The 15,968-nt window shown below is 50.3% G+C and overlaps 1 protein-coding gene across 1 annotated transcript in view; it reads right to left on the bottom strand.

The window, feature by feature from the left end:
• Nucleotides 1–15,968, bottom strand: part of HCN4 (hyperpolarization activated cyclic nucleotide gated potassium channel 4) — a 143,389-nt gene that overhangs the window by 21,250 nt on the left and 106,171 nt on the right. The window contains exons 5-7 of the mRNA XM_014953846.1: nt 15,085–15,231; nt 12,841–13,081; nt 10,642–10,806 (exon numbers count right to left, since the gene is read on the bottom strand). Coding sequence (XP_014809332.1) covers nt 10,642–10,806; nt 12,841–13,081; nt 15,085–15,231 — 553 coding nt within the window. The remainder of the gene's footprint in view (nt 1–10,641; nt 10,807–12,840; nt 13,082–15,084; nt 15,232–15,968) is intronic.

The raw sequence follows: 15,968 nt of genomic DNA, 5'->3' as shown, positions 1-15,968 counted from the left end.
AACCCCACATACTACACCCCACCACAAACCTATAACCTTGGGCACTAGAGCATGCCCTGAAGAGCCACGTCTACACTTTTCTTAAATCCCTCCAGGGATGGTGACTCCACCACCTCCCTGGGGAGGCTGTCCCAGGGCCTGACCACTCTTTCAGTAAAGTAATTCTTCCTAATATCTAATCTGAATCTCCCCTGCCGCAGCTTCATACCATTACCTCTGGTCCTGTCATCATTCAAGATCTAGTGAATGTACCAACATGGCTCTGATGGCCTCAGATTGCAGATCTCGGTTCTTCAAAAAGAACTCTTGGAAAGGGAAACAAGCGGAAGAAGGAGCTGGCAGAAATGTGTATGAGAGGGAAAGAGAGAGAAGGATGAGCTCCTTGTAGGAGCTGAAGCCAGGCAAGGAGAGAGAGGCTGGGATCTCCTTCAGTTCACAACTCAGCAAAGGAACTAAGCCTGGAGATGGGGTGCCAGGGCAGCAGGTGCTGGGAAGGAGACCCTTGCACCTTCTACTTACCGATTCTGTCCAGCCTGTCAAGAGCCACGGTTTCAAAAGCTCTCCGCATCATGGGGTACTCTTCCAGCACCTCGTTGAAGTTGTCCACCGAGAGGGAGTAGAGGCGGCAGTAGGTGTCAGCTCGCACGCTGGCTGTGCGCCGGCCCCGGGTCAGCAGGCAGATTTCTGCAATGAAAGCCCCAAACTGAGAACACGGGGACAGACACCATCACCCCTGTGACACAGGAGCTGGCACTGGCACTCACAGTCCTGTTGGCCACCCAGGCTCCTCGCTGGCTCGACTCTACCTGCTCTCCCACAGAGAACGTGGAGAGTGGGAATATTCTGCATATGCAGTAACATTTGGGGAGGGACTCTTGATGGGGGAGGGGAGCCATAGGATGAGGAGGAATGGTTTTAGACTGAAAGAGGAGAGATTGAGTTGAGATCTTAAGAAAATATTCTTTGGTGTGAGGGTGGTGAGAGCCTGGCCCAGGTTGCCCAGAGAAGCTGTGGCTGCCCCATCCCTGGAGGGGTTCAAGGCCAGGTTGGAGGGGGCTTGGAGCAACCTGGGCTGGTGGGAGGTGTCCCTGCCCAGGGCAGGGGTTGGAACTGGATGATCTTTAAGGTTCCTTCCAACTCTAACCATTCTATGGTTCTATGATCTCAAAATACCAGGAGGCTCAGTTGTGTCAGCTGCTACACACAACTGCACCTCGGGGACTCTGCTGATCTAATTAGCCAGTCAAGTTTTGTTATGGTGGATTATCAAAGATACCATTTGTGCATTCAGAATGGAGAAGCTGTCTTTCTCCAGCTCCTCATGGGCACTGGGAGCAGAAGGTCAAGCCGTGCTCTCATTGAAGCTAATTCTCTCTCTAGATTTGTAGTAAAGGCTCTGTGCTGACCTGGGGCCTTGGTGCCTGGTAGGAATTGTGATCCCCACACCCAGAACATTTGTCTTTTCAGCTTTCAGGTTTTTGTAGATGTGCCACAAGCTTATAAATTGTGAGGGAAAGCCAAGTTAGTGGCACCTACTAACTCTCGGTGTATTTACACTGCAGTCAGCTGCTGGGAGGAGGATGCTCTGCTCTGGTTACAGAACAGAAAGCCCTTGACTCTGACATAAATGCCTGACGTTCATTGAACACTCAGGGGAAAGCTCCTGAGCCTGGCTTTTCCACTGATTACACAGTGGACAGCTAAGACAGGCACTTAAAGACAGACGGCGTGACTGAAAGACTAACAGAATTCTTCTCCCTGCTGTACACTGGGTGTCAATCCACCAGCACCACTCTCAGGATTCATCCTGGGTCTACCCCAGAGCCCTGGTACAGCAGCACTACAAGGTTATGTGTGTTATTAGGCTGATTTCCTAAGAAAAAGGTGCTTACGAGGCAGTGCTGGCTCTGGAGGAGCTGTGTGGATGGTACCTAAACCACACTGAATGTCATGGGCAATTTCAATTAAATCTGTCCAAGACTCCAACACTGTAACTCCAAATCCCAGCAAACTGACCCAGCTTGTAGGGAGGTGCAAAATCCTTGTACTCCAGGTAGGCACAGCCAGGTTGTTTCACAGGAACTTAGAGTCTAAGAAGAGTGTAGGAAATGCGTAATAGGGACTTTTTAATAAAGGCCTTATAGAAGGGAAGGAAAGGCAGGTTTCATTCTGCCCCCTCTCAGTAGGCCACTAATTGTGGTGCATTCAGGGCTTGTACTGAGACATGCATCTATTGGAGAACTCTCTGTCTTGGGCTGTCAGCAAGGTCTCTGTGGGACCCTGAGAGGAGGGTGTATCTGTGTTACTCATAAAAACAATACCCTAAATCTTCTCTTCCAGTCTTTTCTGCCCTCACGCTCGTGTCCCTGTTCCTGAGCTCTGTGGCTGACACACAACACCTGCCTGCTGGCCTTCACGACGTTTTGCTGAGCCACAGGCTGGTGAGATGATGGACTATGCTTTTTCCTGCGTTTATGCAGTACCTGGGATGATGGATGCCAGACAGTAGGACTGGGCAACATATAAATGTGCTTGGAGAAATGAGAACGCTCCATTTTCTTCCTTCAGGTTCACAGCTTCACAGCTCTGTCAGTTTGCTTGGGGCAAAAAGAAATGAACCTACAAGAACTAAGTTTCCCTCCTATATTTTGTTATTATTTATTATTTAGAGCAATAGCAGTGGGTGTTGCCGTGTAAGGATGATGGACTAGCACGTACCTCCAAAGTAGGAGCCATCTGCCAGCTTGGTCTCCTTGTTGCCTTTGGTGAGGACGCTCACCACCCCGTGCTGGATGAAGTACATCTTCTTGCCGATGGTGCCCTCCCGGATGATGTAATCCCCTGGCTGAAACACCTCGAACCTCAACTTGGTCAACATGGATGTCACAAAGTTGGGATCTGCATTGGCAAAGAGGGGCATGGAGGCAACCAGCTTCCGGCAGTTGAAGTTTATGATTTCCTGACCATGACGTGATGCAAAAGAGAGAGAGAGAGGGAGAAAGAGAGAGAGGGAGGGAGGGGAAAAGACAGGACAGGGAGCAGAAAAGACACACATATACATTTAGTCAACATCTAAGAAGCTATAAAGATTCACCACTTGATTTATATGTTAGAAAGTGGGGGGAAAAAAATGCCCTTCCCTTATTCTGGCTCAGTCTGGGATGGGCTCTGGAAGCTCAGAGCATGGAGCAGTGTGAGCTGAACCTGCTCCACTGCTTTCATTCATGTGCTTTCTCTTTGAGCAGGGACGATACCCCCCCAGCTCCCAAATACCCACAATGTACCTCCTTCTGCAGGAAACCTTGGGCTGTGAGAGGTGCTGGCGAAATGCTGTAGGAAAAAGCCCATGGCTCCTCTCTGGGAAAATGTTCTAACTCCCCTTGGCAGCCCTACGTTTTCTGTTGCCCTTGTCGATGAGCTATTAAAGAGCACAAATGTGCCAAGGAACTCAGGAAAAAAAGAATTATCCTGAGCAGCTGGGGACAGTGTCAAGAGAGGGGAGGGAGAGGTGCCCACCGGTCACTGGGGCACGGGCTGGATCATCGACCTCAGCTGAAGAAAACCCAATTCAGCTGTTGGGCTGTCACACAGCAGCCAGGGACTGTGCCCCCTCCCAGGCCTTGGTGTCACTCGAAGGGTATGACAGCACTTTCCACTGCACAGGAGCTGCTCTGTGCCACGTCAGCTCCGCCTCAGAAAGCAGCAGAAAGTGCTATTGAGTAAATCACCTTGGCACAACACTCCCCGGCCAAGCAGGGAAGGAGGATCTGCATGACTGGAGCTGGAAGAAAGGGCTGGGGAAGCATCTCTCTCCTCCTCACTGGGGTTCTTTTCAAGATTCTTTTCAACCCTTTGGCAGAACTAGTTTTAATATATGGCTGGTAGATCCTCACCATTCTGTCTCCTATGGAGGTACGTGACTGGGGGGAAAGACAGGAGGAAGACCACTTCTGGTTCTTGTGGGTGACATATCAGAGGCACGTACCAGGGAGAACATGGTTTCTAGGCTTCAGCTGGGGAAGGGGCTCTATGGAGACCCCTTTCAAGCGTGGCCCCTGCTAGGAGGCTTCTCCTTTTTTCTGACTCTACCTGCTGGTGCAGCTGAGGGATGGGGCAGAGCTGAGGCCAGCACCGCAGAGAGGCTGATAGAAATACATGAGATCCAGCTTAAAATTAGGGAGCACACGAAGGGAGCTGTGGTGTGTGTGAACGTGGGGAGGGAAGGGGTCTTGCAGAAGCGTGAGGTGCAAGGCACTTTCCGGAGCGCTCTCCTGCAGGGGTTCTTTGGGAATGGGGAGGACATTGCCAGACATTGCCATGGCTCAGAAGGTGCCAAGATGTACCCGTTCACACGATGAGTGGGTGGCAGGGCCTGCCTATTACAGCTCCCACTGCCTTTCTGTCAGACATCACTTGTGCTGCAGCAATTAATAGACTCAGGCAGGAGTCCTGCAAACGCCAAAGGTCTGGGTTTCTCTCTCCACAGCAGTGACTTCTGCCGTGATGAAGGCAAGGGAACACCAGCCAAACACCAATGGCCAGGACAGTTGCTCCCTCTGAATGAAACTGTCTCTGCCAGAGAGGCAGCCAGGCTGTGGACCACTCTTCTTGGCTGTGCTCTCCCAGAAAGTTAAGAGACAACACAGGAACAGGTAGAGCCCCAAGCAAAATGGGACCTTTATGGCTGCTCAGACACATGGATGTGCTGTGTCTGCTGGGCATGACACTAGAGCACACACAAAGCTGGACTCCCAGCGCTCCCACCAACTGCTGGTGTCCTCTGCAAAGCACTGGGACAGGACACTGCACACCAGGAACCCCGCAGCTGCCAGAGGTGACAGGAACACACATGGCCCCACTCACCGCCCCCTCCTCACCTCTCGGAGGGGCTCGCTCAGCTCTCCCAGGATGCTCTCCTCATCAAACATCTTCCCCTGGTAGCGGTGCTCGTAGTAATCATGGATGCGCTGCCGCATGTCTGCCATTGAGGGGCTGGAGCGGGTCCAGAGAAGGGCAACGGAGCTGGTGAGGGGTCTGGAGCACAAGTCTTGTGAGGAGAGGCTGAGGGAGCTGGGGGTGTTCAGCCTGGAGAAGAGGAGGCTGAGGGGAGACCTTCTTGCTCTCTACAACTCCCTGAAAGGAGGGTGTAGCCGGGGGGGGTGGGTCTCTTCTGCCAAGTCACAAGTCACAACCTCCCAGGTTCCACCAGGGGAGGTTCAGATTGGATATTAAGCCACGGAAAGGGTTATTAAGCCTTGGAATGGGCTGCCCAGGGAAGGGGTTGAGGCACCATCCCAGGAGGTATTTAAAAGCCGGGTTGACATAGTGCTTAGAGACATGGTTTAGTGATGGGTTTTATCAGAGATAGGATGATGGTTAGGATGATCTTAAAGGTCCCTTCCAACCTACAATTCTATGATTCTATGACACAACCCAGGAGAACCTACATTATCTCCTGTCAGCCACTGATACCCTCCCCTGCTCACTGCTTGGATAATAAGATTCCACCTCCTCAAAGGACTGGGCAGAGTTCAATGTGATTTTAAAATCCAGCTTTCTCCCAGAGCACACATGCTCTAGCACTGTGGATCTGGGCCACAGGAACTTGTACCTTTACATCACCTGTGCCTATATCAGCAGCCTCAAATAAATATATATATATATATAGCCTTATGCCCAAATCTGCTTGCTCACCTCGCGTGTGCAGCTCTTTGGGGGTCTGGGTTTACTGCACGCTCACCTCGCGTGTGCAGCTCTTTGGGGGTTACTCACCTGCATACAGTAAACAAATTTGAGACTACAATGTGGTTACAGTGTCAAATTTACGCTGAGCACATATGGCTTTATTTATACACATTTCAGCCCCTTTCATTTATTCATAGGATCTTGCAGAGCACCTGCCACAGGGGAGTCGGCAGCTCAGAAGCATTTGGAGCCCGAGCTCCACCTCTGCTCAGTGTTCTTTCCCCCGCAGAAGGGATGAGGGACAGAGGCACCGAGCAAAGGCACGACAAGGACAAAGAGGGAACGTGTGGCAGAGCTTGGCAGGGATCCCAGCTCCTCTCATTCACAGCTCACCTGGCCTAGCACGGGCCAGCCCTTCTCCCACATCCCGCAGATCCCGGAGTGTTCGTCGTGCCCCAGCCGAGCCAGGTCACAAACCCAAGAGCAGTGTGATCAGGAGCTGAGAAATGGGGTGCCCAGCCAAAAAGTCTGGCAACGGCTGCTGTTGTGGCTTGTTTATATGACAAAGCTTTGAAAACTTTTAAAACAGATACTCTTGTACCGCAATAATACTACACAGTTCTATTTAGAGACTGGTATTGTGTCCTCTTAGCTTTTCTTTGGTTTTTTTAGCACCTGCAATGCCTGGAGGAAATGCAGGGCACTTTTAATCCTGGGTTAACTGGGATCCTTGTATCAAATATCCGGAGCCAGCACTCAAAATGTACGCATTTCAAACTGCCTGGTGAAAAATTCCTGAGGAAAATGAAAAAAATAACTTCCTCTGGCTTTAAGTCTGCCTTCAGTGACCTTGTGTATGACCAGTGACCTCGATGCGGATGGCAAGCAACCTTGTGCAAGACATTTATGGTGTTTGTTACAGCACAATGAACAATGGAAAATAACTGACCCCCCCCCAATATTTTTTGGACGCATGAGTGAATTTTGATTCAACGATATTCACGACCTGTATCGTATGTACTTTCAATGGGCATTTGAGCGGTTGTGTTTTACAAGTGCAAATACTTGTGAAAATCTAATTTTAAGCTTCAATGGTCACTGAAAGCCTGTTTCAGAGCCAGTCAGGAACCAAAGGATGTGACTTACGTAAGGAACTGACACACCACAATTCGGGACAATTCACAGATGCTTGTCGGACAAAGAATTACTCACTGGAGAAATGAACAAATCATTTCAACACACAGAGATACTATGAAGAATTTTATAGCTTGGTCAAGAACAAGAGAAAAGAGGAAGATTTGTTCAGTGATAAAACGATCATTAGTCGGTGATCAGCCTAATTTCCTTGAGTCTCAGTCTTCAAGCCCTGAGCCTGTGGAGAGTTCTCAGTGTGTTACTCTGCAGGGTGAGGAGTTCCTTGGAGTCTGAAGGTACTCAGAGCAGAGTTAAGCAGGGACACAAATCTTTGTAGAATCCCAACCTTAGTCAATTTATGGAAGACCGAATCCCTTCCAGTTTTTAAAGAGCTCTGCAAGAGCAAAACACCTGGAAAACTTCTCCCCAGCCACGCGTGGCATAGGCAGGATGCCAACATCAATTCCCAGTAACGATGGGGGTTAGAAAGACACACAGCATGGTCTTTACCAAGTGATCAATGTTTCTGACTGCTCCCTGGGGGTCTGTGCCCTTCATACTGCCACGCTGCCCCTCTACCAGCGGGCTGCCAAGGGGGCACACAGATCAGGGTGCCTCTGCCCCTCTCCTTCCCCTCTGCCGAGCCACGGACTTTCAAACTGCATTTGCTCTGCGAGGTGAAAGCCTCATCACATCTCCAGTCAACCAGCACCGCTCCTGTTGCTTCAAGGAATGAAGTTTTACGTTCTCATCCTGCCTCCCTGCTACCCAGACAAGCTTAGACCATGCTTTCCAAATCCTCCACTAATCCTGGAAGCATCTCTCCAGTCACCGTGACTGGACGGGCTGGGGTTTTTCTCCCCGCTCTCTCGATCCCTCACTGCACAGGGGGAGTATTGGATGGATCTTATCCTGGTACCAGAATGGTGGCAGAGCCCTCTGAATCATTTCATGGACTCAGCGAGGCATGGGCCTCTCAAGGACATGTCAGCTGGGTAGAAGGGAGGTAGTCAATGCACCACTGACTTGGAAAGAGGCTCCCGTTTGCTTCCAGCTCCTGTGCAGATCCCGAGCTGAACATAACACGAACCAAAAATACGGTCCTGCTTCTGTTCATGCCTGGCTTTTATGAAGCACTGCTCCTTAACTTCAGCCCTCTAGAGTAATCCCTCTACTTTTAGGGACACTCTCAACAGAATATTGACTTCCCTACAAAGACACGTGCTGTTACACACCTACTTGCTGCTCTTTCTGGATGGTGCAAGTTTCAGGGGAAGATGAAGAAATGCCTTATTTATAAATACAGGGATTTCCATGGGATCTGCCAATTTCCATAGGGTGCACGTAACTCCTTTAGGCTCTTTTGGAATATTCCAGCCAAAGAGTGTTGGGCACAACTGGGTTGGAAGGTGCTATGAAGACACTATTTTGCAGTAGTGGAGAGAACCCGTAGCTCTTGAGTCTGATTGCCAGGGAAATGGGGGCAGCACCAGGATTTTGAATGTACGACTCTGAAGGTCTCTGCCTTTTATAGGGACTGACATTGTCTCAGGGCAGCAGAATGGCAAAGGAAGGGAGGACAATGCCAGAGCCTGTTATTCCAGTTGCTCCGTGTCACCTTCTGACCTTATGTTGACATTTTGCAGCTGCATGTGGAAGGGAGCTTCTCCCAGGGGAGGAAGCACGGGAGGTTCTTTATGCTGGTTCAAAATTTTCCATGAATTTTAGTTCAGCGTGCAGCAGTACACAGAGCAAAAGCCAAGCAGCACGGGACACCCTGCTACCTGTACACACACCAGAGAGAGCATCGAGCTAGGAGGCTGAGCAGCACCGACCTTCTACAGCCAAAGGATTTGAGCTAATGTCAAGCTGGCCCATCCTCGGTTACTCCTGACACTACATTTTCTTAGCGGTTTGTTCAGTCTAATTTAAATAACCCAAGTGATGGGACTATTGCCACTTACACTAGAACCTCATTAGCATGGGCTTTGCCAAACTCTACATATTTAGCTCCTAACCTTTTCCTCGGGGGTCACACTTTCTGATTTGCGGCAGGTAATGAGATGCACAGAATACGCTGTTCCTGGCATGAGAAGCCCCGGAGGCACTGCACCCCTCGCTGGGATGCCAGCTTATTCCCTACCCCTCTCACCCCATCCTCCTCCTCGCCTTCCGCATTGTATTCAGACCTGCACTGACCTTTATGCTTCTGAAAAGCAATGAAAATGCACACGGTTTGAAGAGATGTATAATAAGAAGCTAAATAAGTTAGACTGGGACTCTGAAATGCTCAGCCCTCGGCTCTGCAGAGACTTCTCGCATGACCTTGTATAAGTCACTTAATCTCTCTGTGTTAAATGTCTCTGGCTGTGACCAAGGAATGTCATCCTGGTCTTCTCCGGTTAGACAAGGATGTTTGGAGCACAGGTTATGTCTCCCAGGGGACAGGAGAGCATCCTGGGATGGGTAACTATGAGCTGTAACAATTCAATAATGCTCTTTGGTCAATTGTGCTTAATTTGGGCTGTGGGAGGTTAGATTTTTATCCATTGTTCCCCATCTTTGTTCAGCCCAGTGGCTATTTCTACTGCATGTATTTATAGTTGGACTCTAATGGACAATTGTGTTTTGCTTTGCACAAGAGGCTCTTCAGGCTCAGAAAGCACCCAAGCTTTCCCTACAGTGCTTCCTCATTCTCCAGTTGCTTGTCAACTATGAACAGAAAAAAACCTGTCCCAAAACAAGGTGTTATGGTCTGAATTTCACTATGCATTGATATAACAGAGAAGAATATTCTTCCTCATCAACACGGTTCTAGTTTTTGTCTTATGAGAAATCAATACCAATAGTCCATACAGTCATGCCCTGCCCAGCATCCCTGTGAAACCAGCTCATGCTAACAAACACTCAAGTCCCCGTGCTGAGAGGTGATTTCTGCCACAGAACATTTTGCTGAAATACTGGGGTTTGCTCACAGGACTTTGGGCTCACACCCTGGTCTGTTTTCTCTTGAACCTGGGTGGCTGTGGGTATTTACACATTCTGAGCTACAATTCACAGAATCACAGAATCACAGAATCTTAGTGGTTGGAAGGGACCTCCGAGATCATCGAGTCCAACCACAAAACAAAACAAAAAAAACCAACCAAACAAAAAAACCAACAACAACAAAAAACCACCAAAAAAAACCCCCATACCAACAACAACAAAAAACCACCAAAAAAAAACCCCATAAAAAACACACAACCACCACAAAACCAACAAACCCAAAACCACCACCCACCAACTAAACCCCACACCCACAACCCCACATACTACATCCCACCACAAACCTATAACCTTGGGCACTAGAGCATGCCCTGAAGAGCCACGTCTACACTTTTCTTAAATCCCTCCAGGGATGGTGACTCCACCACCTCCCTGGGGAGGCTGTCCCAGGGCCTGACCACTCTTTCAGTAAAGTAATTCTTCCTAATATCTAATCTGAATCTCCCCTGCCGCAGCTTCATACCATTACCTCTGGTCCTGTCATCATTCAAGATCTAGTGAATGTACCAACATGGCTCTGATGGCCTCAGATTGCAGATCTCGGTTCTTCAAAAAGAACTCTTGGAAAGGGAAACAAGCGGAAGAAGGAGCTGGCAGAAATGTGTATGAGAGGGAAAGAGAGAGAAGGATGAGCTCCTTGTAGGAGCTGCAGCCAGGCAAGGAGACAGAGGCTGGGATCTCCTTCAGTTCACAACTCAGCAAAGGAACTAAGCCTGGAGATGGGGTGCCAGGGCAGCAGGTGCTGGGAAGGAGACCCTTGCACCTTCTACTTACCGATTCTGTCCAGCCTGTCAAGAGCCACGGTTTCAAAAGCTCTCCGCATCATGGGGTACTCTTCCAGCACCTCGTTGAAGTTGTCCACCGAGAGGGAGTAGAGGCGGCAGTAGGTGTCAGCTCGCACGCTGGCTGTGCGCCGGCCCCGGGTCAGCAGGCAGATTTCTGCAATGAAAGCCCCAAACTGAGAACACGGGGACAGACACCATCACCCCTGTGACACAGGAGCTGGCACTGGCACTCACAGTCCTGTTGGCCACCCAGGCTCCTCGCTGGCTCGACTCTACCTGCTCTCCCCCAGAGAATATGGAGAGTGGGAATATTCTGCATATGCAGTAACATTTGGGGAGGGACTCTTGATGGGGGAGAGGAGCCATAGGATGAGGAGGAATGGTTTTAGACTGAAAGAGGAGAGATTGAGTTGAGATCTTAAGAAAATATTCTTTGGTGTGAGGGTGGTGAGAGCCTGGCCCAGGTTGCCCAGAGAAGCTGTGGCTGCCCCATCCCTGGAGGGGTTCAAGGCCAGGTTGGAGGGGGCTTGGAGCAACCTGGGCTGGTGGGAGGTGTCCCTGCCCAGGGCAGGGGTTGGAACTGGATGATCTTTAAGGTTCCTTCCAACTCTAACCATTCTATGGTTCTATGATCTCAAAATACCAGGAGGCTCAGTTGTGTCAGCTGCTACACACAACTGCACCTCGGGGATTCTGCTGATCTAATTAGCCAGTCAAGTTTTGTTATGGTGGATTATCAAAGATACCATTTGTGCATTCAGAATGGAGAAGCTGTCTTTCTCCAGCTCCTCATGGGCACTGGGAGCAGAAGGTCAAGCCGTGCTCTCATTGAAGCTAATTCTCTCTCTAGATTTGTAGTAAAGGCTCTGTGCTGACCTGGGGCCTTGGTGCCTGGTAGGAATTGTGATCCCCACACCCAGAACATTTGTCTTTTCAGCTTTCAGGTTTTTGTAGATGTGCCACAAGCTTATAAATTGTGAGGGAAAGCCAAGTTAGTGGCACCTACTAACTCTCGGTGTATTTACACTGCAGTCAGCTGCTGGGAGGAGGATGCTCTGCTCTGGTTACAGAACAGAAAGCCCTTGACTCTGACATAAATGCCTGACGTTCATTGAACACTCAGGGGAAAGCTCCTGAGCCTGGCTTTTCCACTGATTACACAGTGGACAGCTAAGACAGGCACTTAAAGACAGACGGCGTGACTGAAAGACTAACAGAATTCTTCTCTCTGCTGTACACTGGGTGTCAATCCACCAGCACCACTCTCAGGATTCATCCTGGGTCTACCCCAGAGCCCTGGTACAGCAGCACTACAAGGTTATGTGTGTTATTAGGCTGATTTCCTAAGAAAAAGGTGCTTACGAGGCAGTGCTGGCTCTGGAGGAGCTGTGTGGATGGTACCTAAACCACACTGAATGTCATGGGCAATTTCAATTAAATCTGTCCAAGACTCCAACACTGTAACTCCAAATCCCAGCAAACTGACCCAGCTTGTAGGGAGGTGCAAAATCCTTGTACTCCAGGTAGGCACAGCCAGGTTGTTTCACAGGAACTTAGAGTCTAAGAAGAGTGTAGGAAATGCGTAATAGGGACTTTTTAATAAAGGCCTTATAGAAGGGAAGGAAAGGCAGGTTTCATTCTGCCCCCTCTCAGTAGGCCACTAATTGTGGTGCATTCAGGGCTTGTACTGAGACATGCATCTATTGGAGAACTCTCTGTCTTGGGCTGTCAGCAAGGTCTCTGTGGGACCCTGAGAGGAGGGTGTATCTGTGTTACTCATAAAAACAATACCCTAAATCTTCTCTTCCAGTCTTTCCTGCTCTCACACTCGTGTCCCTGTTCCTGAGCTCTGTGGCTGACACACAACACCTGCCTGCTGGCCTTCACGACGTTTTGCTGAGCCACAGGCTGGTGAGATGATGGACTATGCTTTTTCCTGCGTTTATGCAGTACCTGGGATGATGGATGCCAGACAGTAGGACTAGGCAACATATAAATGTGCTTGGAGAAATGAGAACGCTCCATTTTCTTCCTTCAGGTTCACAGCTTCACAGCTCTGTCAGTTTGCTTGGGGCAAAAAGAAATGAACCTACAAGAACTAAGTTTCCCTCCTATATTTTGTTATTATTTATTATTTAGAGCAATAGCAGTGGGTGTTGCCGTGTAAGGATGATGGACTAGCACGTACCTCCAAAGTAGGAGCCATCTGCCAGCTTGGTCTCCTTGTTGCCTTTGGTGAGGACGCTCACCACCCCGTGCTGGATGAAGTACATCTTCTTGCCGATGGTGCCCTCCCGGATGATGTAATCCCCTGGCTGAAACACCTCGAACCTCAACTTGGTCAACATGGATGTCACAAAGTTGGGATCTGCATTGGCAAAGAGGGGCATGGAGGCAACCAGCTTCCGGCAGTTGAAGTTTATGATTTCCTGACCATGACGTGATGCAAAAGAGAGAGAGAGAGGGAGAAAGAGAGAGAGGGAGGGAGGGGAAAAGACAGGACAGGGAGCAGAAAAGACACACATATACATTTAGTCAACATCTAAGAAGCTATAAAGATTCCCCACTTGATTTATAAGTTAGAAAGTGGGGGGAAAAAAATGCCCTTCCCTTATTCTGGCTCAGTCTGGGATGGGCTCTGGAAGCTCAGAGCATGGAGCAGTGTGAGCTGAACCTGCTCCACTGCTTTCATTCATGTGCTTTCTCTTTGAGCAGGGACGATACCCCCCCAGCTCCCAAATACCCACAATGTACCTCTTTCTGCAGGAAACCTTGGGCTGTGAGAGGTGCTGGCGAAATGCTGTAGGAAAAAGCCCATGGCTCCTCTCTGGGAAAATGTTCTAACTCCCCTTGGCAGCCCTACGTTTTCTGTTGCCCTTGTCGATGAGCTATTAAAGAGCACAAATGTGCCAAGGAGCTCAGAAAACTCCCCTTGGCAGCCCTACGTTTTCTGTTGCCCTTGTCGATGAGCTATTAAAGAGCACAAATGTGCCAAGGAACTCAGGAAAAAAAGAATTATCCTGAGCAGCTGGGGACAGTGTCAAGAGAGGGGAGGGAGAGGTGCCCACCGGTCACTGGGGCACGGGCTGGATCATCGACCTCAGATGAAGAAAACCCAATTCAGCTGCTGGGCTGTCACACAGCAGACAGGGACTGTGTCCCCTCCCGGGCCTTGGTGTCACTCTTGGAGGGTACGACAGCGCTTTCCACTGCACAGGAGCTGCTCTGTGCCACGTCAGCTCCGCCTCAGAAAGCAGCAGAAAGTGCTATTGAGTAAATCACCTTGGCACAACACTCCCCGGCCAAGCAGGGAAGGAGGATCTGCATGACTGGAGCTGGAAGAAAGGGCTGGGGAAGCATCTCTCTCCTCCTCACTGGGGTTCTTTTCAAGATTCTTTTCAACCCTTTGGCAGAACTAGTTTTAATATATGGCTGGTAGATCCTCACCATTCTGTCTCCTATGGAGGTACGTGACTGGGGGGAAAGACAGGAGGAAGACCACTTCTGGTTCTTGTGGGTGACATATCAGAGGCACGTACCAGGGAGAACATGGTTTCTAGGCTTCAGCTGGGGAAGGGGCTCTACGGAGACCCCTTTCAAGCGTGGCCCCTGCTAGGAGGCTTCTCCTTTTTTCTGACTCTACCTGCTGGTGCAGCTGAGGGATGGGGCAGAGCTGAGGCCAGCACCGCAGAGAGGCTGATAGAAATACATGAGATCCAGCTTAAAATTAGGGAGCACACGAAGGGAGCTGTGGTGTGTGTGAACGTGGGGAGGGAAGGGGTCTTGCAGAAGCGTGAGGTGCAAGGCACTTTCCGGAGCGCTCTCCTGCAGGGGTTCTTTGGGAATGGGGAGGACATTGCCAGACATTGCCATGACCTCAGAAGGTGCCAAGATGTACCTGTTCACACGATGAGTGTGTGGCAGGGCCTGCCTATTACAGCTCCCACTGCCTTTCTGTCAGACATCACTTGTGCTGCAGCAATTAATAGACTCAAGCAGGAGTCCTGCAAACGCCAAAGGTCTGGGTTTCTCTCTGCACAGCAGTGACTTCTGCCGTGATGAAGGCAAGGGAACACCAGCCAAACACCAATGGCCAGGACAGTTGCTCCCTCTGAATGAAACTGTCTCTGCCAGAGAGGCAGCCAGGCTGTGGACCACTCTTCTTGGCTGTGCTCTCCCAGAAAGTTAAGAGACAACACAGGAACAGGTAGAGCCCCAAGCAAAATGGGACCTTTATGGCTGCTCAGACACATGGATGTGCTGTGTCTGCTGGGCATGGCACTAGAGCACACACAAAGCTGGCCTCCCACCGCTCCCACCAACTGCTGGTGTCCTCTGCAAAGCACTGGGACAGGACACTGCACACCAGGAACCCCGCAGCTGCCAGAGGTGACAGGAACACACATGGCCCCACTCACCGCCCCCTCCTCACCTCTCGGAGGGGCTCGCTCAGCTCTCCCAGGATGCTCTCCTCATCAAACATCTTCCCCTGGTAGCGGTGCTCGTAGTAATCATGGATGCGCTGCCGCATGTCTGCGGGGAGCTTGTGGAAGGACATATACTGCTCCACTTGCTTGTACTGCGCAGGGGAGAGAGGAAGAGGAGGAGTTACCAGAACATGCCAAAACTGGCACCTACTCATGGACAAACACAAGCTGGACCATACCCACACCTCATTCCTTCGTGTCAAGCCAGGTCCAGGTGCAGGAGAGCAACTGTCTCAACACGTGGGGAGCTGGCAGACGCCTTCGTTATATTCCCCAAATGGATGCCCTGTGTTTTAAATTTTAAACTTATCCTCAATGAGTTGCGCTGCGGAGACAGCTCCTCACTCCCTGGATGCTGAGCAGCCCAGGTGCCCCTTGGCCCCTGCACGGCCAGCAAAGGCTGGGAGCAGAGCTGGGTGAGGAGTGCTCAGCTGGGAGTCTCCCCCCAGCAAATCAATCTGAGTGAAGACTGTCCAAACCCGGGGCAGAATGAGAGCAAGAAGGCACAATGTGCCCTCAACAGCAGGTTTTTCCACAGCACATGGCAGACTGGTGGCCAGGGCATGTGACCTGGGAAGTGGCTGAGGCACCATCCCTGGAGGTGTTCAAAAGACGGGTTGACATGGTCCTCAAGAATAAGGTTTAGTGATTTTTTTATTGCTTATTTCTTGATGGTTGGACTAGATGATCTTTAAGGTCCCTTCCAACCTAGACGATTCTATGATTCTATGAGCTGGTGGCTCAGCTCCAGCCAGTAAGTGATGTGCAGCACCTCCAGGCCTCAGCCGAGCACAGGAACCCGCTGTGCCAGGGACACAGCAGAACACAG

The sequence above is a fragment of the Calidris pugnax genome, unplaced genomic scaffold (assembly GCF_001431845.1).
Source record: "Calidris pugnax isolate Ruff unplaced genomic scaffold, ASM143184v1 scaffold237, whole genome shotgun sequence".
Lineage (NCBI taxonomy): Eukaryota > Metazoa > Chordata > Aves > Charadriiformes > Scolopacidae > Calidris > Calidris pugnax.
This window is presented reverse-complemented; position numbering and strand designations above follow the sequence as displayed.